General features: G+C 44.6%; 2 protein-coding genes across 2 annotated transcripts in view; both read left to right on the top strand.

Annotated features, from left to right (window-relative positions):
- Nucleotides 1-18,250, top strand: part of PCK1 (phosphoenolpyruvate carboxykinase 1) — a 701,569-nt gene that overhangs the window by 555,810 nt on the left and 127,509 nt on the right. The window lies entirely within an intron of this gene.
- RAE1 (ribonucleic acid export 1) lies at nt 610-16,290 on the top strand. The gene is made up of 12 exons (XM_066387424.1): nt 610-792; nt 3,343-3,439; nt 3,958-4,062; nt 5,205-5,297; nt 9,858-9,944; nt 10,867-10,953; nt 11,069-11,140; nt 12,095-12,202; nt 14,401-14,507; nt 14,592-14,667; nt 15,153-15,347; nt 15,847-16,290. Exons 2-12 carry the CDS (start codon nt 3,350-3,352, stop codon nt 15,931-15,933), a joined length of 1,107 nt encoding a protein of 368 aa, XP_066243521.1. The 5' UTR covers nt 610-792; nt 3,343-3,349; the 3' UTR covers nt 15,934-16,290.

The raw sequence follows: 18,250 nt of genomic DNA, 5'->3' as shown, positions 1-18,250 counted from the left end.
GAGTAGTAAGGAAACCCAGTATCATATCCCCGTGATCCAGCATGTATCACAACCCCAGGAGATCCCTTCTTCCCCCACCCCACCCCCTTTCAGACCAGCTGAAAACTTCGCAGTTGGCACGTGTGTCATAACAGCCCCTTAATGTCCTTATGGAACCTCACAATTACCAAAAGGCTATCACATATATTACTTCATCAAATGAAGAACAGCCCTCGAAGTTAGGCATCATTGTCCCATTTTGCAGCTGGAAACGGAGGTCTAGAGAGCCCCGATGGCTCAGAATACCCCTCTCGCAACAGGGAAGTCAGGGCAGGGACCGCGCAGCATCCCATCATCTTCTTGGAGGATGGCCTTGGACTTGAATTGGCAGCAATCATAATGTTGCTTGACTTTTAATTCACAAAAGAAGACACACCACCAGCTGGGGCTACGGGTTTATCAAAGCAGTCACTTGGCTACTTGCCTTGGCTCAGGAACTTCTGACCAATCCTCAAGCTGCTGGCACAAGGATCTCCTCTAAGCGTCGATAGCGTTTGTGCGCATGCTCCTCCGCCTCGCGGGAGGAGAAATCTTTTTTTTTTTTCCCTTGTCTTCCGGACGACACAGGAAGTGACTTGAGCCGCATGCGCGATGTTTCCACAGTAGTCGGAACGGTTTCCTTCGCTGCTGTGGAGAAATTTCAGGATACTTCGCGCCATTTCGCCCTCACCTCCTTCACACGGAAGCAGAGTCGCGAGCTCCCGAGTCCCTCTGGTCCCCACAGCCGGCTTCTCTCCGCAGTGCGACTCTCAAGTGAGTCTCCGTGCCGCCTCCCCTCGTTACCCACCGCCATGGCGCCGCCGAGGCCGGTTTCCCTCGCAGAGTGCGCCCCTCAGCAAGCGGGCCGGTTGAGAAGCTCCCTTTGTGGTACCTGGGAGGGGGACGTCAGAGCTGGAAGGGGCCTTAGCGGTCACCTCGGGTCTCACCCCCTCGTTTCTCGTATGGGGAAACTGAGGCACCGGAAAGGGGCACAGACTGGATAGCGGCGTCTGTCGCCTCTGCCCTTCCCCGTGTAATTCTGTCTTCTCGTCGAGACTTTGCCTGACCATTCGTCTACCAAAGGCCACCCCCTCGTAGACCTTTCCACGTCAACCTGCCTAATTCCCCACGTTGCACTCATCACTCTGAAACCAAGTCTGTTTCTGTGTCTTCCTCCTCCAGGTGTTTACCACTTACCTATAGACCCTGCCCCCAGGCAGGTGTCTATAATACCAGCCGCCCCGGGCCAGGCCTGGTGCCGAGCGCCAGCTGTGTGTCGGGGCAGAACCCGAGACAGCTCTCTGCGCAGAGCGTCCTCTCACAAAGTCGCTTTGTGAGATACTGACGTGCTCAGAGCCGTTGCTTTCGCCTAGTACGTCTGCACTTGCAGGTTTTTCATGATGTCCGAGGAGCTCAAATGCCGCAGAGGTGGCATTCTCTTGGGGTAGAGGTTGATGGCAGAGAAATTCTGGGTCGCGACGGGTGTTATGGAGAAAACTGGGGGAGAGGGGTGATAGAAGGTTGACTATATTAGGAAGGAAGGGAAGCCTGGAGGAGCTGAGCTTGCGGTAAGTTATACCTTTGTGTACGTTTTGATGAGTTTGGGGCGGTCCATAAAAGGGTGTGAATGTCACTACAGTGCAGTTTTAGAACGTCTACATCACCTCAAAACGTTCTCAGAAGGAGCTGGAGGTTGGGGGAGGGGGAGTTATCCCAGGAAGAGCTAGTAGGAATGCTGAGGCCCGGCTGAGGTGGCTGCGGTGGCTGTGCAGGGGCAGGAAGGAAGCCAGAGGAGCTAACGTGGCCAGAGAGCAGAGTGGGAGGAGGTTGGGTCCCAGTGTCCTGGTACCATGTGTTCCACAGAGGCTGATAACTGCTTGAAGGACCTGTGCTCTTTCCTAACAGCGGTAATGTTCTCTCCCAACTTGATGGTTGAAGAGTAGGGAGGCACTGTGTGTACTCCTCGGTTTTTATAACTCCGCGAAGTAGATAAGATTCTATTCTTATGGATAAGAAAACAAGACTAAATAACATGGCCAAAGCCATACCACTAGTTCCTGGACTCTGGTGGCAGACGCCTGGCCATTGCTTTGCTTGTTCGCTCATGCAGTTAACTGGTGTTCCCAGTACATTACTAACATTTAAGGTGTAAGTAGTTGGCAAGCACCATGTCCTCTCACAAAGTCGCTTCGTGAGATACTAATGTGCTCAAAGCTGTTACTTTCACCTAGTATGTCTGCACTTGCAGATTTTTCATGATGTCGGAGGAACTCAAAAACCTTTGCAAAATTTCTGGGAGTTTCCCATTGTTGTCTTCTTCAGAGATGCTGCCCTTGTTAGTGACTATGTCACTCAGCTCCCAGGCTCCTTTGGGAGAGGTGACTGGCATGATAGACTTCTTGGTTTCAAGTTTTGCTAGCCAATGACAGAATTGAAAATGTGGCATCAGCTTATGTAAGTCATCAGGGATTATAACACACAGACTTTCCCCTTGCAAAGGAAAGTTGTTCATTGTACCATATGCTTGGCATTGTGCTTTCTACACTTGTAATCTGATCTGATCCTCAGAGTACCCCTGGAGAAAGAGTTAACCTTTTTTGTATTTGCAGAGTAGGAAAGTAAGGCCTGGTAAGATTGGATTCTAGCTCTGGTGAGGGGCAGAAGCACAGTCCAAACCGTGGTGGGCTTACTAAAAACTCAGAATGGGGAGATTCTTGCCATATAATGCGAGACCTTCGGTGCTCAAACAGATCAAAGTGTATTACTTTTTAAAACTTCTCCTACAAAGAAATTGCTGAATCACAGCCAGGACTGCTTGCTTTTCTAAGCAACTTTATGCAAAGATGATGACCTAATCTAGCATGCAGAGATTAGTAAGAAGAAATGAACTCTAAGTGGGAATCTAGAAGAATAGGACCTTCTGTTGGTTTGCTGTTGTATTCCTGGGCTCAGCTCAGTGTCTCTGACTGTAAAGAATGAGTGAGTTTATTTTCTAGTGGTAATGGTGACTGAAAAGCATTGTGCTGTAATATATCAGTATTGGTTTATTAATGGTGATGAGTGTAAGAAGGAAACTGGATGTGGTGTGTATGGTAACTCTTTTGTCTTTACAATTTTCTGTAAATCTAAAACTCTTCTAAAATAAAAGTTTATTTTTAAAAACATTCACTTATCATATATTTAGATCTCTTCAGAAGAGAGAGACCTACTATCAAGCCATTTAGACTCTTTGTTTCCTTTTTGTGGTTTAATTAGCTTTATGTTGACTCTCAGTGGCATTTATTAAGAATGAACTTGTCCTTAACATTTTCCATTATTTTTTAGGACCAAAATGAGTCTGTTTGGAACAACCTCGGGTTTTGGAACTAGCGGGACCAGCATGTTTGGCAGCACAACCACAGATAACCACAACCCTATGAAGGTACCGCATTGGGCTTCACAGGGTTTGTACGAAGAGTGCAGGCCAGGGTTTCCCACAACGGTGACAGCTGGAGAAACTGAGATAGTTTAGGAGCATCTTTTGAGGTGAAAGCTGTGAAACTTTGTCTTGGTGCTTCCTCAAAGTGGAGCACAGAAACTCTGTGTCCCCTGGACTTGTGTCCTATTCCCCCTCACTTTCCCAGTCACCAGAATCACCCAAGACGCTTGCTAAAACTGCAGGTGTTCAGAGCCCTGCCCACACTGTGGAATCAGTTTCTATGGGAAGGAGGGCAAGTGGTGTGTTGATCCAGCACTTAAGGGCAAGATTGAACTGGGGGCCATCATCTGGACACGTGGTTGAGCCGTACTTTCACAGGCTATTTCCCACCACCCTTTTTGATCAAAGTTAGTTCTTGTGCATAAGGGAAGTCCACCGTGAAGAGTTTATTGAGAAAGGAAGCAATTTTGAATGAAACTGGGATGATGCATACATTTTAATGTTGGCCTTTCCCCTGCCAGGATATTGAAGTAACATCCTCTCCTGATGATAGCATTGGTTGTCTATCTTTTAGCCCACCCACCTTGCCGGGGAACTTTCTTATTGCAGGATCATGGGCTAACGATGTAAGTGCTCCTTAAATGTGTGTCTGTAAGTCGTCTCTGTTCATATGGGCAGGGTTAGCCTGCCTTTTGACTCCATCCTCTCCCAAGAGTGTGAAGCTAAGTTAAGACTTATCCATGGTGACAGACATAAGAATGAAGCAAGGAGACCAGATGTGGGTTGTATGGGAACTCCCCTATCTTTACAGTTTTCTGTAGAAATATTTTAGTATATTTAAATAAATAAAATTTAAATAAATCAGAGTATGTGAACCCTCCTGAATAGGCAGACACAACTTCTTGGTACAGTGAGTTTTGTTTAGAAAGCACTATCATATGATAGCTCAGAAATTCCCACTCTAGTTCAGCACCTGGAAGTGTATTCCCAGATCACCTCTAGTGTTCACTGAGAGTGAATATTGTCCTTGATCCCAAATTTCCCTTCTGGGCATCCTGAAACTCTTCATGAATATGGTAAACAACTTCCTTGTTAGATATAGCACGGATTCTGCGTAGACATCATACCTATTGTGTCCAAAAAGAAAGACAAAAGAATTGTAGTATGCAAAAAAGAAAGACAACTCTGGTAGAAAAATAAGCAAAGAATGTGAAGACGCACTTTGCAAAATGAGTTAAGTGGCCCCTTAAACTTGAAACATTCGTTCATACTTTTAGTCACATAAACAAATTTGCATGATAGACTTTTTCTATCAAATGAAAAAGCATTGAAAAGAATTTCGCTTGATGTTGACAACAATAAGCTGTCATGTATTGCTGGTTGGTACATACATTGGTACAGCCTTTCTAAAGGGTAATTGGCAGCATGTATCAGAAATCCTGAAGTTCATGCCATGTGTCTCAGTGATCCCCCTTCTGGGGCTTGAGAAAGGTCTGTGTGTGGAACCTTAATGGTCTGTGCTCTGACCACTACCTGATACAGCCTCATTTTTAAATCAAAAGAATATGTATATTTTAATGTCCTAGAAGAAGGAATAGGAAAATAGCTACTTGTGTGTTCTTTTTCATTGCTTTATTCTTAAAGTTAAATAAGTCAGTTGATAGAAGTTTGTATGTATTGAAATAGTACTCCAGTAGTTATTAGGTGTTAAATGCATATAATTTATCATAAATTGCAATGTGTGTATTAACTTGTCTTATTACCATAGGTTCGCTGCTGGGAAGTTCAAGACAGTGGACAGACTATTCCAAAAGCCCAGCAGATGCACACTGGCCCCGTGCTCGATGTCTGCTGGAGTGATGTAAGTTTCATTCCATTCTCATGTTTTCTTCTGCATAAGTTACAGCATAATTCAGAATGCTTGTATATTTCTCTTTTCATGTAATCCAAAACTTAAAAATATGTATGTATGCATGTTGAAGGAATTCTGAATTTTTGAATGTAAATATAGTAATTTCTTGATGTTCCTAATGGAGTCAAAGCTGGCTTTAGATATTCTACATGAAGCTTTTCTTTTTCTTGCATAAAAAATTCATTATTTTCTTGACATGTTCCCTCAAATGAAGGATTTTTCTTTCCTACTTTTAAATATTCCATGAACTTACGTTGTTTTAAAATTAGAAATTTATCTCGGAATATAAATTCTAAGGGGAAAAAAATGCTCTTCTGTTATTCAATATTTGAAGTCATTTGGTTTTTGGGAATTCCCTTTTCCCTCCCAGATCCTGAATATCAGCTACACAAGTAAACATGTTGAAGGTTGTGTTGTTGTTGACGGAGGAGAATTGAATGCAGGTGTGGGAGGGTGGCAGGCCCCAGGGAGAGCGGCAGCTGGGGAGGGGCTGCCCCCTGGTGAGGGCCAGCCCAGGTTGTGTTGTTGACGGAGGAGAATTGAATGCAGGTGTGGGAGGGTGGCAGACCCCAGGGAGAGCGGCAGCTGGGGAGGGGCTGCCCCTGGTGAGGGACGAGCCCAGGTTGTGTTGTTGTTGACTGAGGAGAATTGAATGCAGGTGTAGGAAGGTGGCAGGCCCCAAGGAGAGCGGCAGCTGTGGAGGGGCTGCCCCCGGTGAAGGACGAGCCTGGGTTGTGTTGTTGTTGACTGAGGAGAATTGAATGCAGGTGTAGGAAGGTGGCAGGCCCCAAGGAGAGCGGCAGCTGTGGAGGGGCTGCCCCTGGTGAGGGACGAGCCCGGGGATGGGCATTCCAGCCCTTCCCCTAAGACACTAAAAGATATGATTGCACCAGAATTTGTCTACAATTTCAAAATAGAACATTTTAAAACACTTATCTTAATCATAAAATTTGCGCAAAACTTATTTAAATTCTATTCAGGCAAAAAATTGCGTTTGTAGCTCTTGCGTTGGTATACTTGTTGAGGACAATCTTGGTTGATGCTCCAGCAGTAGTCTGCACATCACTAACAGCTCCAAGATTTTCAGGAAACTTATCAATGTGACTGTTCAGGAAGTGAATCTTAACGCTCATGTTACATCCAATGTCACAGAAAGCCAACAGCATCCTTTGAACCAGAAGTTCATAGTTTTCTGCTTTTTTGTTGCCAAGGAAGTTCTTTGTATCTGCCACAAAAGACTGCCATGCTGCTTTCTCCTCCTTATTCATCTTTCTGGCAAATTCTTTGTCATGTATGAAGATCGAATTTGAGGTCCATCGAATACACCTGCCTTTATCTTCTCGAAAGACAAGGCAGGAAAAGCAGAAATAGTATGTTGAAAGCATTCACTTTCTCTAGTCAAAGCCTGAACAGACTGCTTCATTAAGTCAAGTTTGATGTGAAGTGGGGGAAAAATGATCCTGTCTTGATTAACTACAGGTTCATTCACAATATTTTGCACCCCTACTTCCAGAGCTTCACGTTTCGGCCACTCCTTCTGTGTCCAGTGTCTCCCGAGCTCAGCTGTCCCACAAACACAGAAAGCAAGGATACTTCGTGAAACCTCTCTGTTGTCCTAGCAGGAAATTTACCATTTTAAGATCCACACAAATGATCCAGTTATGCTCCTCATACTTCAGAAAGTCGAGGACAATTTTTATGTCATTCTTACTAAGTCATTCAATTCGGGTTGGCTAAACTGCTGAGGGGTTAATGACTGCTTAGCATCAGAAGAAGACCCTTCAGATTCTACAACCATTTTCTCATGCATCTTATCAAAATACACTTGATCACCATGTTCACTTTCTTCGACCTTAGAAGAAATAAAACCATTGAAAACTGGAACTGGGAGTGTCTCAGAGTGTGGGATAGGTCATATTGCTGAAGGAGTATTAGGATATGCGGTCGATCATATGCCGTTTTTTCTTGCCATCACCCTTTGTATGGATCAGACAGAAATAACAGTCACTGGTGTGGTCCTTAGGTTCACACCAAACCATGGGAATACCAAAAGGCATTCCTTTGTGTTTTTCTTTTGTCCAGTCATGAAGCATTTTCTCACAATTATGACACATGATATGAGGAGCCCAATTCTTGTCTTGATGGCCAAGGGGAACTTGAAAATAGGCAATATTATATGCACGTGTCACAAATGATGAAATATTGCACCTTTGACGTTGAAGTGTATAACAGCCACATATATAACAAGGTGTCAGGACTATTCTTACATTTACGCCTACTCGAAGAAGCCATGATTCAATCTTAAAACAAGAGGGTGTTTTTATCAGATAATAAATTTTTACATTTAAAAACTACAATTATGTAAAAGTGATGTTTGTAAAACAATTGCCTTGTGGTTATGTTCAATCCAAGAGTTGTTGCCCTTTAACTCCAATTTAAAAACCAATGCATACCATTAACTGTAACAAAAAGAAATTAAAGTTGCATAAAAACTAGAGTATGCACCAAAAAACAGATTTCAGATTTGGAATCAGCAATGCAGAAATATATTTAAAAAGTTCTAAAACCTCATGCAACAGAAAATGAAAAAAAATTTGTTCCCCAGTGTAATAATTACAGCAGAGAATAACATTTAAGCCAACAAATAACTACCAGGCACCTGTAGTGTGCTGAGCACTGGGGGTGCAGTGGGAGTCAGTGGGCACGGAAGGCGGATCCCATACACCTGGGACTCATGATCTCAGGACAGACCAAAACAGTGGGAATTTCAGATAGTGGAAATTGTGACAGCTGGATTAAACCTGTACAGAGTTACTAGCATGGTGCTCACGTGTAAAATGAAGATAGTAATTACAGGTATTGATCGACTTACGACCTATGCAACTTATGACCATTCGACTTTATGACTACAATCGCTAGCCACGACTGCTCCGTGTCTGGCAGTGCTAGCGTTGCCCAGCTGGGCGTATGACAGTGCGGACCAGCTTCTGGCAGCACTACCATCTCCGCGTGCACCATTTCAGCTGTTATCCTAGATTCGGTACAGCAATTTGTTTTGTGTCTTGGATATTTTTCATCAAACCCCTCTCAAGATGTCTACCAAGAGGAAATTGTCTTTCTCTTTGACTTAAAGATTTTTATAACATCATTTCACAGTACTGTACATATAGCCTACTCAACTTACGACCAAATCGTGTTACAACCGGACTGTCGGAACCGATCGTGGTCATAAGTCGAGCACTAGCTGTACAACAGAGAATGCCAACTGTGGCCCAAGGGCCGAATGTGACTGTTGTCTGTTTTTGTAAACAGTTGTGTCGGAACACAGCCGCACTTGTCACGAAATGTGGTGGCAGTGTTGAATTGCAGCAGAGGACTTTAAATACTAACATTTAGTAAATAAGTAGCTTTTTAAGAAAAAATTTGCCAATCACTGGTCTAGACTTTCCAGGTAGTACTTTCTCTTTTTAGTAAAAATTACCTTGTGCTTCTTTATATTTGGCTGGCCTACTCTGAGTTCTGTATATGAATATTTTCAAAACCATTACACAAGGATTGCTATTTTTCAAGCTATTCCATAGTGTACGTAGGACTACTGATGATTGAAAACCAGTAATTTTATTGCAAGCCCTCTGGAATGGTGTCAGAAATGGAGCTGAACAGGAGGAGTCATGAGTATAGATATGTGTGGATAGCGAGAAGGGAAATATGGTCAGTGTTTATAATTGGTGAGTCTAGAGCAGGGGTCGGGAATCTATGGCTCACGAGTCAAATGTGGCTCTTTTGATGGCTGCATCTGGCTTGCAGACAAATCTTTAATAAAAATAATAATGTTAAAAATTACAACATTCTCATGTATTACAATCCATTCATTTCCTACCGCTCATGTTCATGGTTGTGGGTGGCTGGAGCCAATCACAGCTGTCCTCTGGGACAACACCACATTTTTATTGGCTAATGCATAACATACACAGGTCGTTGTATGGCTCTCACAGAATTACATTTTCAAATATGTGGCGTTCATGGCTCTCTCAGCCAAAAATGTTCCTGACCCCTGGTCTAGAGGGATGGTTCATGAGTGTTGTTTTATTCTTGCCACTTCTGTGAAGGCTTGCAGTTGATCAAAATAAGAAAAAAATGTTGCTGGCCACTGGTGATGTGCATGGATACAGATGTGCCATCTGTTCCTGGAGGCTCCATTGTGGCCGTGACTGCCTCCCAGAGGGGAGCTGGGTCAGGTGGGAGAGGCTGCATTCTCGCTGTGTAACCCAGTGCCCTTTGAATGTATGTATCATGTTCACATAGTATCTTAGGAAAATAAATCAATAATTAAAAGGGAGCTGAAAATGTGTTTTGTATATGAGTGTAGTGTATAGTAGAGTGGCCCCAAATAATTGGAAAAATAAAATTGTGGAACAAAACCTTCCTGAATATGTTCAACCTCATCTAAATGTGCATGTAGACAGATTGTCTTGGTCTTAGAATGACAGATTTTCTCCATTATTGTAGGATGGGAGCAAAGTATTTACGGCTTCATGTGATAAAACTGCCAAAATGTGGGACCTTAACAGTAACCAGGCGATCCAGATCGCACAGGTAATGCAAACCCGTCCTCTGCAGAAAGGCTCATGCCCAGGGTCATGAGGATTCTTTAATTGTAATTCTCTTATAGAATTAAGTATACCAGAAACCCCGTCGTTTGCACAAAAAGAACACCAGTTTTATGACCATTCCTGTGCTTACTAGAACTTCATAGGCAATTTGTCATGGGTCCTCCACATATGTGCAGATTAGGAAAACATCATAAGGAATTAGTGAAGTTAAATCTCCAGAAGATAAATGTTAAAGGTGGCCCTCAGCAGTCACTTGCTTGACACTCCAGCACCTGTGAGTGGCTTGCCTTAAACCACCTATATTTGGTCACTCATTCATTGGACCAGTATTTATTGAATGCCAGCTGTAAACCAGATACTGTGTCATTAGGGTGGTACAGCAGCGAGGGGGACACTCACACCCCCGGAACTTTATGGTCCACTCAGGGATAGCCGCCGAGTTTTGTGTGGAATCAGCTCAGAGAAAGGCAGAAGCAAAGAAGATGAGGGGACCTCGAGCAGAGGGTCTGAGCTGGTGAGGACACACGGGCCTCTTCAGGAAGGCGTGTATGCCCAGATCACAGTGTTGTGTGAGAAGCAGCTCCTGATGTTAGTCATGTCATCTAGGTAAATAAAACTGGTGGAGTTCCTTACTAGTTACTTCTGATGATCTCCCCGAGAGGGACTTATTCTTACATACTCCTTAATTGTGGGTAAACTCCAACTAAGTTCATAAGAATGGAAGGGAGATGTGTCTTCTTAGGTTACAGTGAATGTTTTGGTCATGGTAAAGGGTTAAAATACCCTTTGGTTTTTATCTGATAAGACCTCAATATGTAAATTAATTCCTCTGAATGTTCAGAATGAGAGCTCTTCAGCTCTATTTACATTTACCTTCACTTGTTTGGTTTTTTTCTTGTTGAAAGCATGATGCTCCTGTTAAAACCATTCATTGGATCAAAGCGCCGAACTATAGCTGTGTGATGACCGGGAGCTGGGATAAGACTCTGAAGGTACGTCCACGCTCAGGACCGCATGGCCTGACTCAGACTGACATGTTGTCACTTGTTCTTACACTGTTTGGGCTTTAGCTCTGAATGGTCACTTCCTGGCTTTTTTTCCTTTTAGTTTTGGGATACACGATCCTCCAATCCCATGATGGTTCTGCAGCTCCCTGAGAGGTGTTACTGTGCCGATGTGGTAAGGAGTTGCTCACGTGATGTGTATTTCCTTTAAAACAATGAAAGCATTTCTTACCTGTGACATCTTGCAGTTCGATGACGGGAATGTGGTTCAGAATGCCTCAGTCATCTTCAATCAGGAGATTTTTGTGCTGCGTTTGTTCCAGAATTACTAAGTACTGGGTGTCAAGTTTTTTGGTCACTTATTCGAACATGCAGATAGGCACATGCCATCAGTAAATTGTGTGGCGGTAGGAAAACAAGCAGTAATTCTGTCCTAAGTCTTTAGGGACTGTTTCAGTGGATGAGCATTGCCTCCATCCATTTAGTCATTGCTCTTAAAGTTTTGTCCCAACTGCCCCAGTAATTCCACTTTGAGAAATTTGTCATGAGAACAATAAGGATGCAAGTGGTGTTTGTTATATATAACATTGTGAAACATTGGAAGTGACCTGGTGAGTCAGCAGGACAGACATGAATGGTTAAGTGAAGCCTGTGGAAGGTTCATTTGAAGGAATATTAGGCAGTCACTGTTATTCTTGGAATGCATGCTTTAAGTTAATGATTCAAATTATATAGAAACACACATTTATAATCCTTAGAAAAAAACCCTGGAATAAAACATAGCATAATGTTAACAACTGTTATTATTTGAAGGGGTGGGATAGGTGATTTTCATTTCTTTTTTGTTCCTAAGCTATGTTTTCTAAGTATTCATATGTTTTATAGTTTTAAAGAAATTAGTCTTTTAAAAATATATGAATCTTCTACTTTCAAATACGATTTTATGTTTTCGTGAAACGTTATCATTGGACTTTAAACTTAGCAAACATACTTATTTTTATGACTATAAAGAAATTGTATAATGTTTTGGTATAAGAAAGCATACTCCGGGGGGTGGGGGGGTGGACATTTTCTTTTAAAAAGCACAGTCCTTTATTTTAGGCAGTCTCTGCTTCCCGCCTTTCCCTAGATATACCCTATGGCCGTGGTGGCGACTGCGGAGAGGGGACTGATTGTCTATCAGTTAGAGAACCAACCATCCGAGTTCAGGAGGATAGAGTCTCCACTGAAACATCAGGTGAGCTAAAGTCAGGTCAGGAAGCTGGTAGTTTAACACCTGTGCCCGCATATGTAACAAAACTGTACTTTTAAACACTTATAAGTATTTTTGAAAGGGGTGGATTTAAGGACACAAACACAGATGTCTAGTGAATGAGTACTCCCATCACTGGATGCTCACCTATCCTCCCCACACTCCCCCCATAGCTGGATGCTACCAAACAAAACCGCACTTCTCTGGGCGGTTCCGTTGTAAACGCCCAGCTTCCGCCCTGTAAACGGCTGTGCCGTCCTCATGGCCAGGCGGTCCCCAGCTCTGTCTCCCGCTTGCCGCAGACTCAGAGGTCTTCACTCTCTTGGTCCCCTAGACTCTCCCTCCTTCACCTTTGTCTCAGCAGCTCAGCAGCTTCTGCTCAGAAACAAGCTGGTGGTTGGGAGCTTCCCCATCTTCCTCCTGTGTCTCTAGAAGCCTGCAGTACCTGTGCCTTCCGTCCCCTGCCTGCCCACCCTCCCGGTTAGGGGGAGGCTCTTTCCTCCCACAGCCGGTCTCGGGGACTGGCATTCCCCAGCCTCTTAGGAACCTTGTGCCAGCGATCACCAGCTCCCTCCTGGACCTTCTGTTTCTCCCTCTGAGTGCTTCTCCATTCTCCATTGCACTGAACGCTCAAGTCTTCTTCGTCCTAGAAAACAAGCCTTGTTTGTCCCACATCCTCCTCCCAGCCGAGTGACCAGAAAAGTTTAGGTCCTTTGGTCCATCCTCCATACCTGAGTGTGCTGGCTCCTCCCATGGCACATGTGACCCTGCCATGCCCGCTTTGAATCCAGAACTGACCCTCAATGGCCAGTGAATCCCAAACTCCTTGATAAAACCTAGTCTCTCTGTACTTCTGCCCACACCAGGCGCCCTGACCTTCTACTTGGTGAGGAATGTCATCTGTCTCCTACGCGTCACTGTGCAGTGTGTCCTTGTCACTTGTAGCCCTAGAATGGGTGGTGGCTGGTCTGTGTACTGAGCTGGAGGCGCCGGCAGGGTTACAGCTTGACTAGCCGTGATTGCTCCTGTTCTATAAGCACTTAAGCACTTAATTTTTCTCTTTTTATTCACAGAAGTAATGGACTGGATTTCTTTTTTTTTTTTTTGAAGGGCAAGGGAACAGGCATACACTTTGTTTCCTTAGGACCCTGGTTGGGGAACCGCGGCTCGTGAGCCACATGTGGCTCTTTGGCCCCTTGAGTGCGGCTCTTCCACAAAATACCACGTGCAGGTGCTACCTCGATAAGAAATGTACCTACCTATATAGTTTAAATTTAAAAAATTTGGCTCTCAACAGAAATTTCAATCGTTGTACTGTTGATACTTGGCTCTGCTGACTAGTGAGTTTGCCAACCACTGCCTTAGGACACTGGCGTGCTCTAGCATCGTCACATTAGCAAACTGCTCTTTCCCTTTATCTCCTGTCGCTCAGCCCCAGGCCCTAAGCCTGCCCTGTGCCTCCTGACCTCCTCGCAGAAGCTGAAATGTCCAGTTTGAGCAGGGTGGTTGGTCCTCTGGGTTAGACCACATTGTCGTGACGAGGAGGAGGAAGGGAGGACCCAGAGGTGTCCAGCTCCTGCTCCTCTGCCCCAGGAAGCTGGGTCGTGGGCTCTTCTGTGGAGTCCAGACCTCCTTTGGACCCCAAACTCAGTGTGGATCAAGTGCAGTGCCTTGCTTCTGCACAGTGCCTTTGTGGGTTAGAAACTACGGGCCCACTTGCCTCTTATTTCCCTGTGATGGCTGGGCAGACACTACTTCCCTTTCCTGGTGGGGTGAGCAGAGGCACAGAATGTTGGGTGACACTTGCTGGTCTGGGAATTAAGCTGACGTGTCTTTCTATCCCCATGGAGGAGCCAGCACCAGAATAGGGTCTGATGGGGTCTGCGGATTATGGGTGCTACTGGAGCGAAGGCTGGCCACCGGGGGGCGGGGTGCGGGGTGCAGGGAACAAGCAACTGAACCCAACCAAGCACTTGGCCTGTGGTTTCTTCATAGAAAAGTTCGAAAATAATGCTTCCTGGAGGAATAGAGTTCTTTATCATATTTGAGTCATACGTTCCTGGTTCTTCTGAAACCAAAAATGGGGGTAGAAATAATTTACCTTCTAATTTATTACGAAATGTTTTATTTTACATTATGAGAAAGTGCTTATCTTTTGGTTTTTTTTCTCTCCCAAACTACAGCATCGATGTGTGGCTATTTTTAAAGACAAACAGAACAAGCCGACTGGGTTTGCCCTGGGAAGTATTGAGGGCAGAGTGGCCATTCACTACATCAATCCTCCAAACCCGTAAGTGGGGCTCAGTCAGCTGGCAGATTTTCACTCAAGACTTTTATTTAAAAAGAAAAACTTAGTTGGACCTTTGTTTTTTAGTGCCAAAGATAACTTTACCTTTAAATGTCACCGATCTAACGGAACCAATACTTCAGCTCCTCAGGACATCTATGCGGTATGTTTTTACACACTAACCTTGAGAATGGAATGTGTCTAGAAACTAGACGTGGAGGTGGGCAGCTGAGTCATTACGGGATTAGAAAAGATAATAGTCATCACAGTATTCACGTCTGGAGGTAAACGGCTTATGCTGCGGGTTTCAGTTTTCTGTTTTTGTGAACATGTTGACTATCTTCGTCCCCTGTTCTGAATGCAAGCTCAGGGCTTTTGGGGGAGAGCGCCCCTCCGTGGTGCTGACAGGTGGTTTATACACTTCTCTAGCACTGAGCGATGGCTGTGTGCTGAGAGAGAAGGGAGCATTTTCCTGAGGTCAGTGCCATGGTGTCACTGGCTATACAGTTGTGACGGAGACATGATTCGGTTCTGGGCTGCGGTCAGTCCGGGAACCTGGCAGTGTTTTCCTGTGACTGGCCCCTCTCCCTGACCGAAGCAGGAAGCCTCATTGCTGTCGGCGCTCATGGTGTGTGTCCATCCCCGCAGGTCAATGGAATCGCATTCCATCCTGTTCACGGCACACTTGCCACAGTGGGATCTGATGGCAGATTCAGCTTTTGGGACAAAGATGCCAGAACAAAACTAAAAACTTCAGAACAGTTAGATCAGCCCATATCAGCTTGCTGCTTCAATCACAATGGAAACATATTTGCCTATGCCTCCAGCTACGACTGGTCCAAGGTGAGAAGTCCCAGCCACTGTACCCTCCACGCAGCCCAGGTGGGCAGCGGGCTGCCCTTCTCTCTGGGTCCAGGACGGCTCACCCGGGGCTGCACCCTTGTCCTCAGGAGGTCATAGATCAGAGGTCTCCTCTTCCATGGATCCTTGCCTCGGGTCAGAACTAATCGTCCTCGCCCTTCCCAAGGCCTTACTCTCTGTGGGCAGTCATCTGGGCATTATTAAAGGGTGGCAGGTTAGAGTCTCAGCACCCAAGACAAATATGTGAAGGGTGGCTCCTCCCAGTGCAACATTGAAGGCAGGTTGCCATGCAACCTCAGTCTTTCCTCAGGACTCAAGTTACTGTTCAGTGTTTGGCTTTTCTCTCCACCTATCTGTTCCGTTCCTCCAGAGAGATTATGCTTCATGCACGTAGCACAGGACTTGGCATGTGAGAAGTGTCCACAAAGTGCCAATTTTTGATTTTTTATAATAAGATTGTGTTTTCTTTCTTTCCCCTCAGGGCCATGAATTTTATAATCCCCAAAAGAAAAATTACATTTTCCTGCGGAACGCAGCCGAAGAGCTAAAACCCAGGAACAAGAAGTAGTGGAGACTGGGTTATTCGGAGGTGTTTTCTCTCCACTCTGCTTGTCTGTACGAATCTGGGTCCCGGTGTTTGGTGGGTTGTGAACCACGGATGTTCATTTCAACTCCTGGGGAAAACAACGTCATTGTTTAGCAGTTTGGCCCCGAGGGCCACCTGTGACTATTGTCTCTCCATTCCACTGCCCGTTGCAGGTGTTGTCTGTAACTATAGGGACTGAGGTCATTACTGAAGTTAGAGTCATGTGGGTCCCTGCCGGCTAGTTTGCAGTGCTTCGTTCAGCAATGTGTTATAGAGACACCGGGAAACATTTTACGAATGTTGTACTGTACTTTGTAATAAAACATTTTGAAGATTGTCTACTAGGCTCCCTTTGTCCATCTCCCCCTTTGCCTGCCTGCCCAGTAAGCTCTGAAGTGGTCATTCCTGTTCATTGTCATCATCGGGGTATGATATGTGACTTCAGACGCCCTTTGGGAAATGCAGAGATGTTGCACTTGGGAAAGATGGGAACCCTGGGCGTGAATGGATGACCCTTTCTCCCAAGTGGGATGTCAAGCAACAGCCTCTCCAAGCACAGGTGGGCAGGGTTTGAGTTCATTTTTCTTGTTCTTCCTTCATTTCCGTCTTTAACATCCCCAGTGGTTTTTGGCTCCACTTGGCAGCTGTCTTGGTCACTGAAACATGGCGTGTTCCTTGTGCTGAGGGACAGGCCTTTCTGGGCAAGGGCTAAAGTGGGTGATGTGTGTGTGACCGTCAAGTTAGAACTCAAGTTCCCTGCATGAGTGCTCCTTACTCATGCCACAGCAGTGAGAGTTTTGGGATGCTGCTTTTGTATTTAGTGTAACTTAAAATTCCTGATTGGTAAGTATCAAATGAAATTCAACTTACTGTTTGTTGAGTCTATTCTGTTACCCTGTGATCCCAAATGCTTCTTATGCTTTACTGTGTGGGGCTGGTGTGTAAACTAGTTTGTTGAGTGTGGAAGTCTGCTATCATAATGTTGTTAAGATGTGTTTGCTTACTTATAAAGCAATGAAAATAAAATTTTCTACTGGAAGAGAATGCCTGCACTCAGTTTAAATTCTTTGGTATTTGGATCACAGATGAATTCAGACCTATTAACTCTTTGGCTTTCAGCCAGAAATTTTATTTTTTGAGAGGAAAAAAACCCTGAATTTCCTAGTTAATCTTCTATAGCTTGTTTTCTCCTTTTATGAATCACCCTGTGGCTTTCTGATGTGTGTGGATGGGAAGACAGAGAGGTAGGAAAGATGGCCAAACTTGCATTGGAGGTGGGAATAGATTCACAGCTTTGGTTTGGCCAGTGTCGCTATTCTTTTTACAATCTATGGTTGAAAATGACCACAAAAGAATGATTGAGCTTTTTAGGATGGCCTTTTTCAAGATTTGTCACGTTACCAATGGGATGGTTTTTGTAATTGGCAAAAGTCCAAGGTTGGACTCGGCTGCCAGGATCCCGGAGTAAGGCTGGTCCTTATTGCCCACCAGGTGCATAAAAGACTGCACGTGTTTGTTGCTGATGAACCGAAAATACTTGCCAAAATCATTGGACTTCTTAAGATATTTGTTTTCATGTTTCCTAAAAGGCACAGGAGTCTTGAGCTTTCCATCTTAAGCTTCCGGTCCCTGCAGGCACTAGTACCATATGTTGCGCACAATACACACGTTCAACAGGTAAATTTGATGGCATCTTCTAGTTCAAAAAGATTCAAGTGTAATCTTCACTCCTTTTTTTTTTTAACCTTAGTCTTTTTTGTTTGTTTGTTTTATTTTTTTACAGGGACAGAGAGAGGGATAGACGGACAGACAGGAACAGAGATGAGAAGCATCAATCATCAGTTTTTTGTTGCGAGACCTTAGTTGTTCATTGATTGCTTTCTCATATGTGCCTTGACCGTGGGCCTTCAGCAGACCGAGTAACCCCTTGCTCGAGCCAGTGACCTTGGGTCCCAGCTGGTGAGCTTTTGCTCAAACCAGATGAGCCTGCGCTCAAGCTGGCGACCTCGGGGTCTCGAACCTGGGTCCTCTGCATCCCAGTTCAATGCTCTATCCACTGCACCACCGCCTGGTCAGTGTAATATTCACTCTTAATCAGGGGTCCCCAAACTTTTTTACACGGGGCCAGTTCACTGTCCCTCAGACCACTGGAGGGCCGGACTATAAAAAAAACCATTATGAACAAATCCCTATGCACACTGCACATATCTTATTTTAAAGTAAAAAAACAAAATGGGAACAAATACAATATTTAAAATAAAGAACAAGTAAATTTAAATCAACAAACTGACCAGTATTT

Source organism: Saccopteryx leptura, chromosome 5 (genome assembly GCF_036850995.1).
Source record: "Saccopteryx leptura isolate mSacLep1 chromosome 5, mSacLep1_pri_phased_curated, whole genome shotgun sequence".
NCBI lineage: Eukaryota > Metazoa > Chordata > Mammalia > Chiroptera > Emballonuridae > Saccopteryx > Saccopteryx leptura.
Note: the sequence above shows the minus strand (reverse complement) of the source record. Positions and strands in the feature narration are given on the sequence as shown.

Excerpts from the sequence above, each read along its gene's own strand:
- RAE1 (XM_066387424.1), top strand. The coding sequence starts at position 3,350 with ATGAGTCTGTTTGGAACAACCTCGGGTTTTGGAACTAGCGGGACCAGC. Across the intron at positions 5,298-9,857 it reads TCGATGTCTGCTGGAGTGAT|GATGGGAGCAAAGTATTTAC; the intron begins GTAAGTTTCATT and ends CCATTATTGTAG. Across the intron at positions 12,203-14,400 it reads AGTCTCCACTGAAACATCAG|CATCGATGTGTGGCTATTTT; the intron begins GTGAGCTAAAGT and ends CCCAAACTACAG.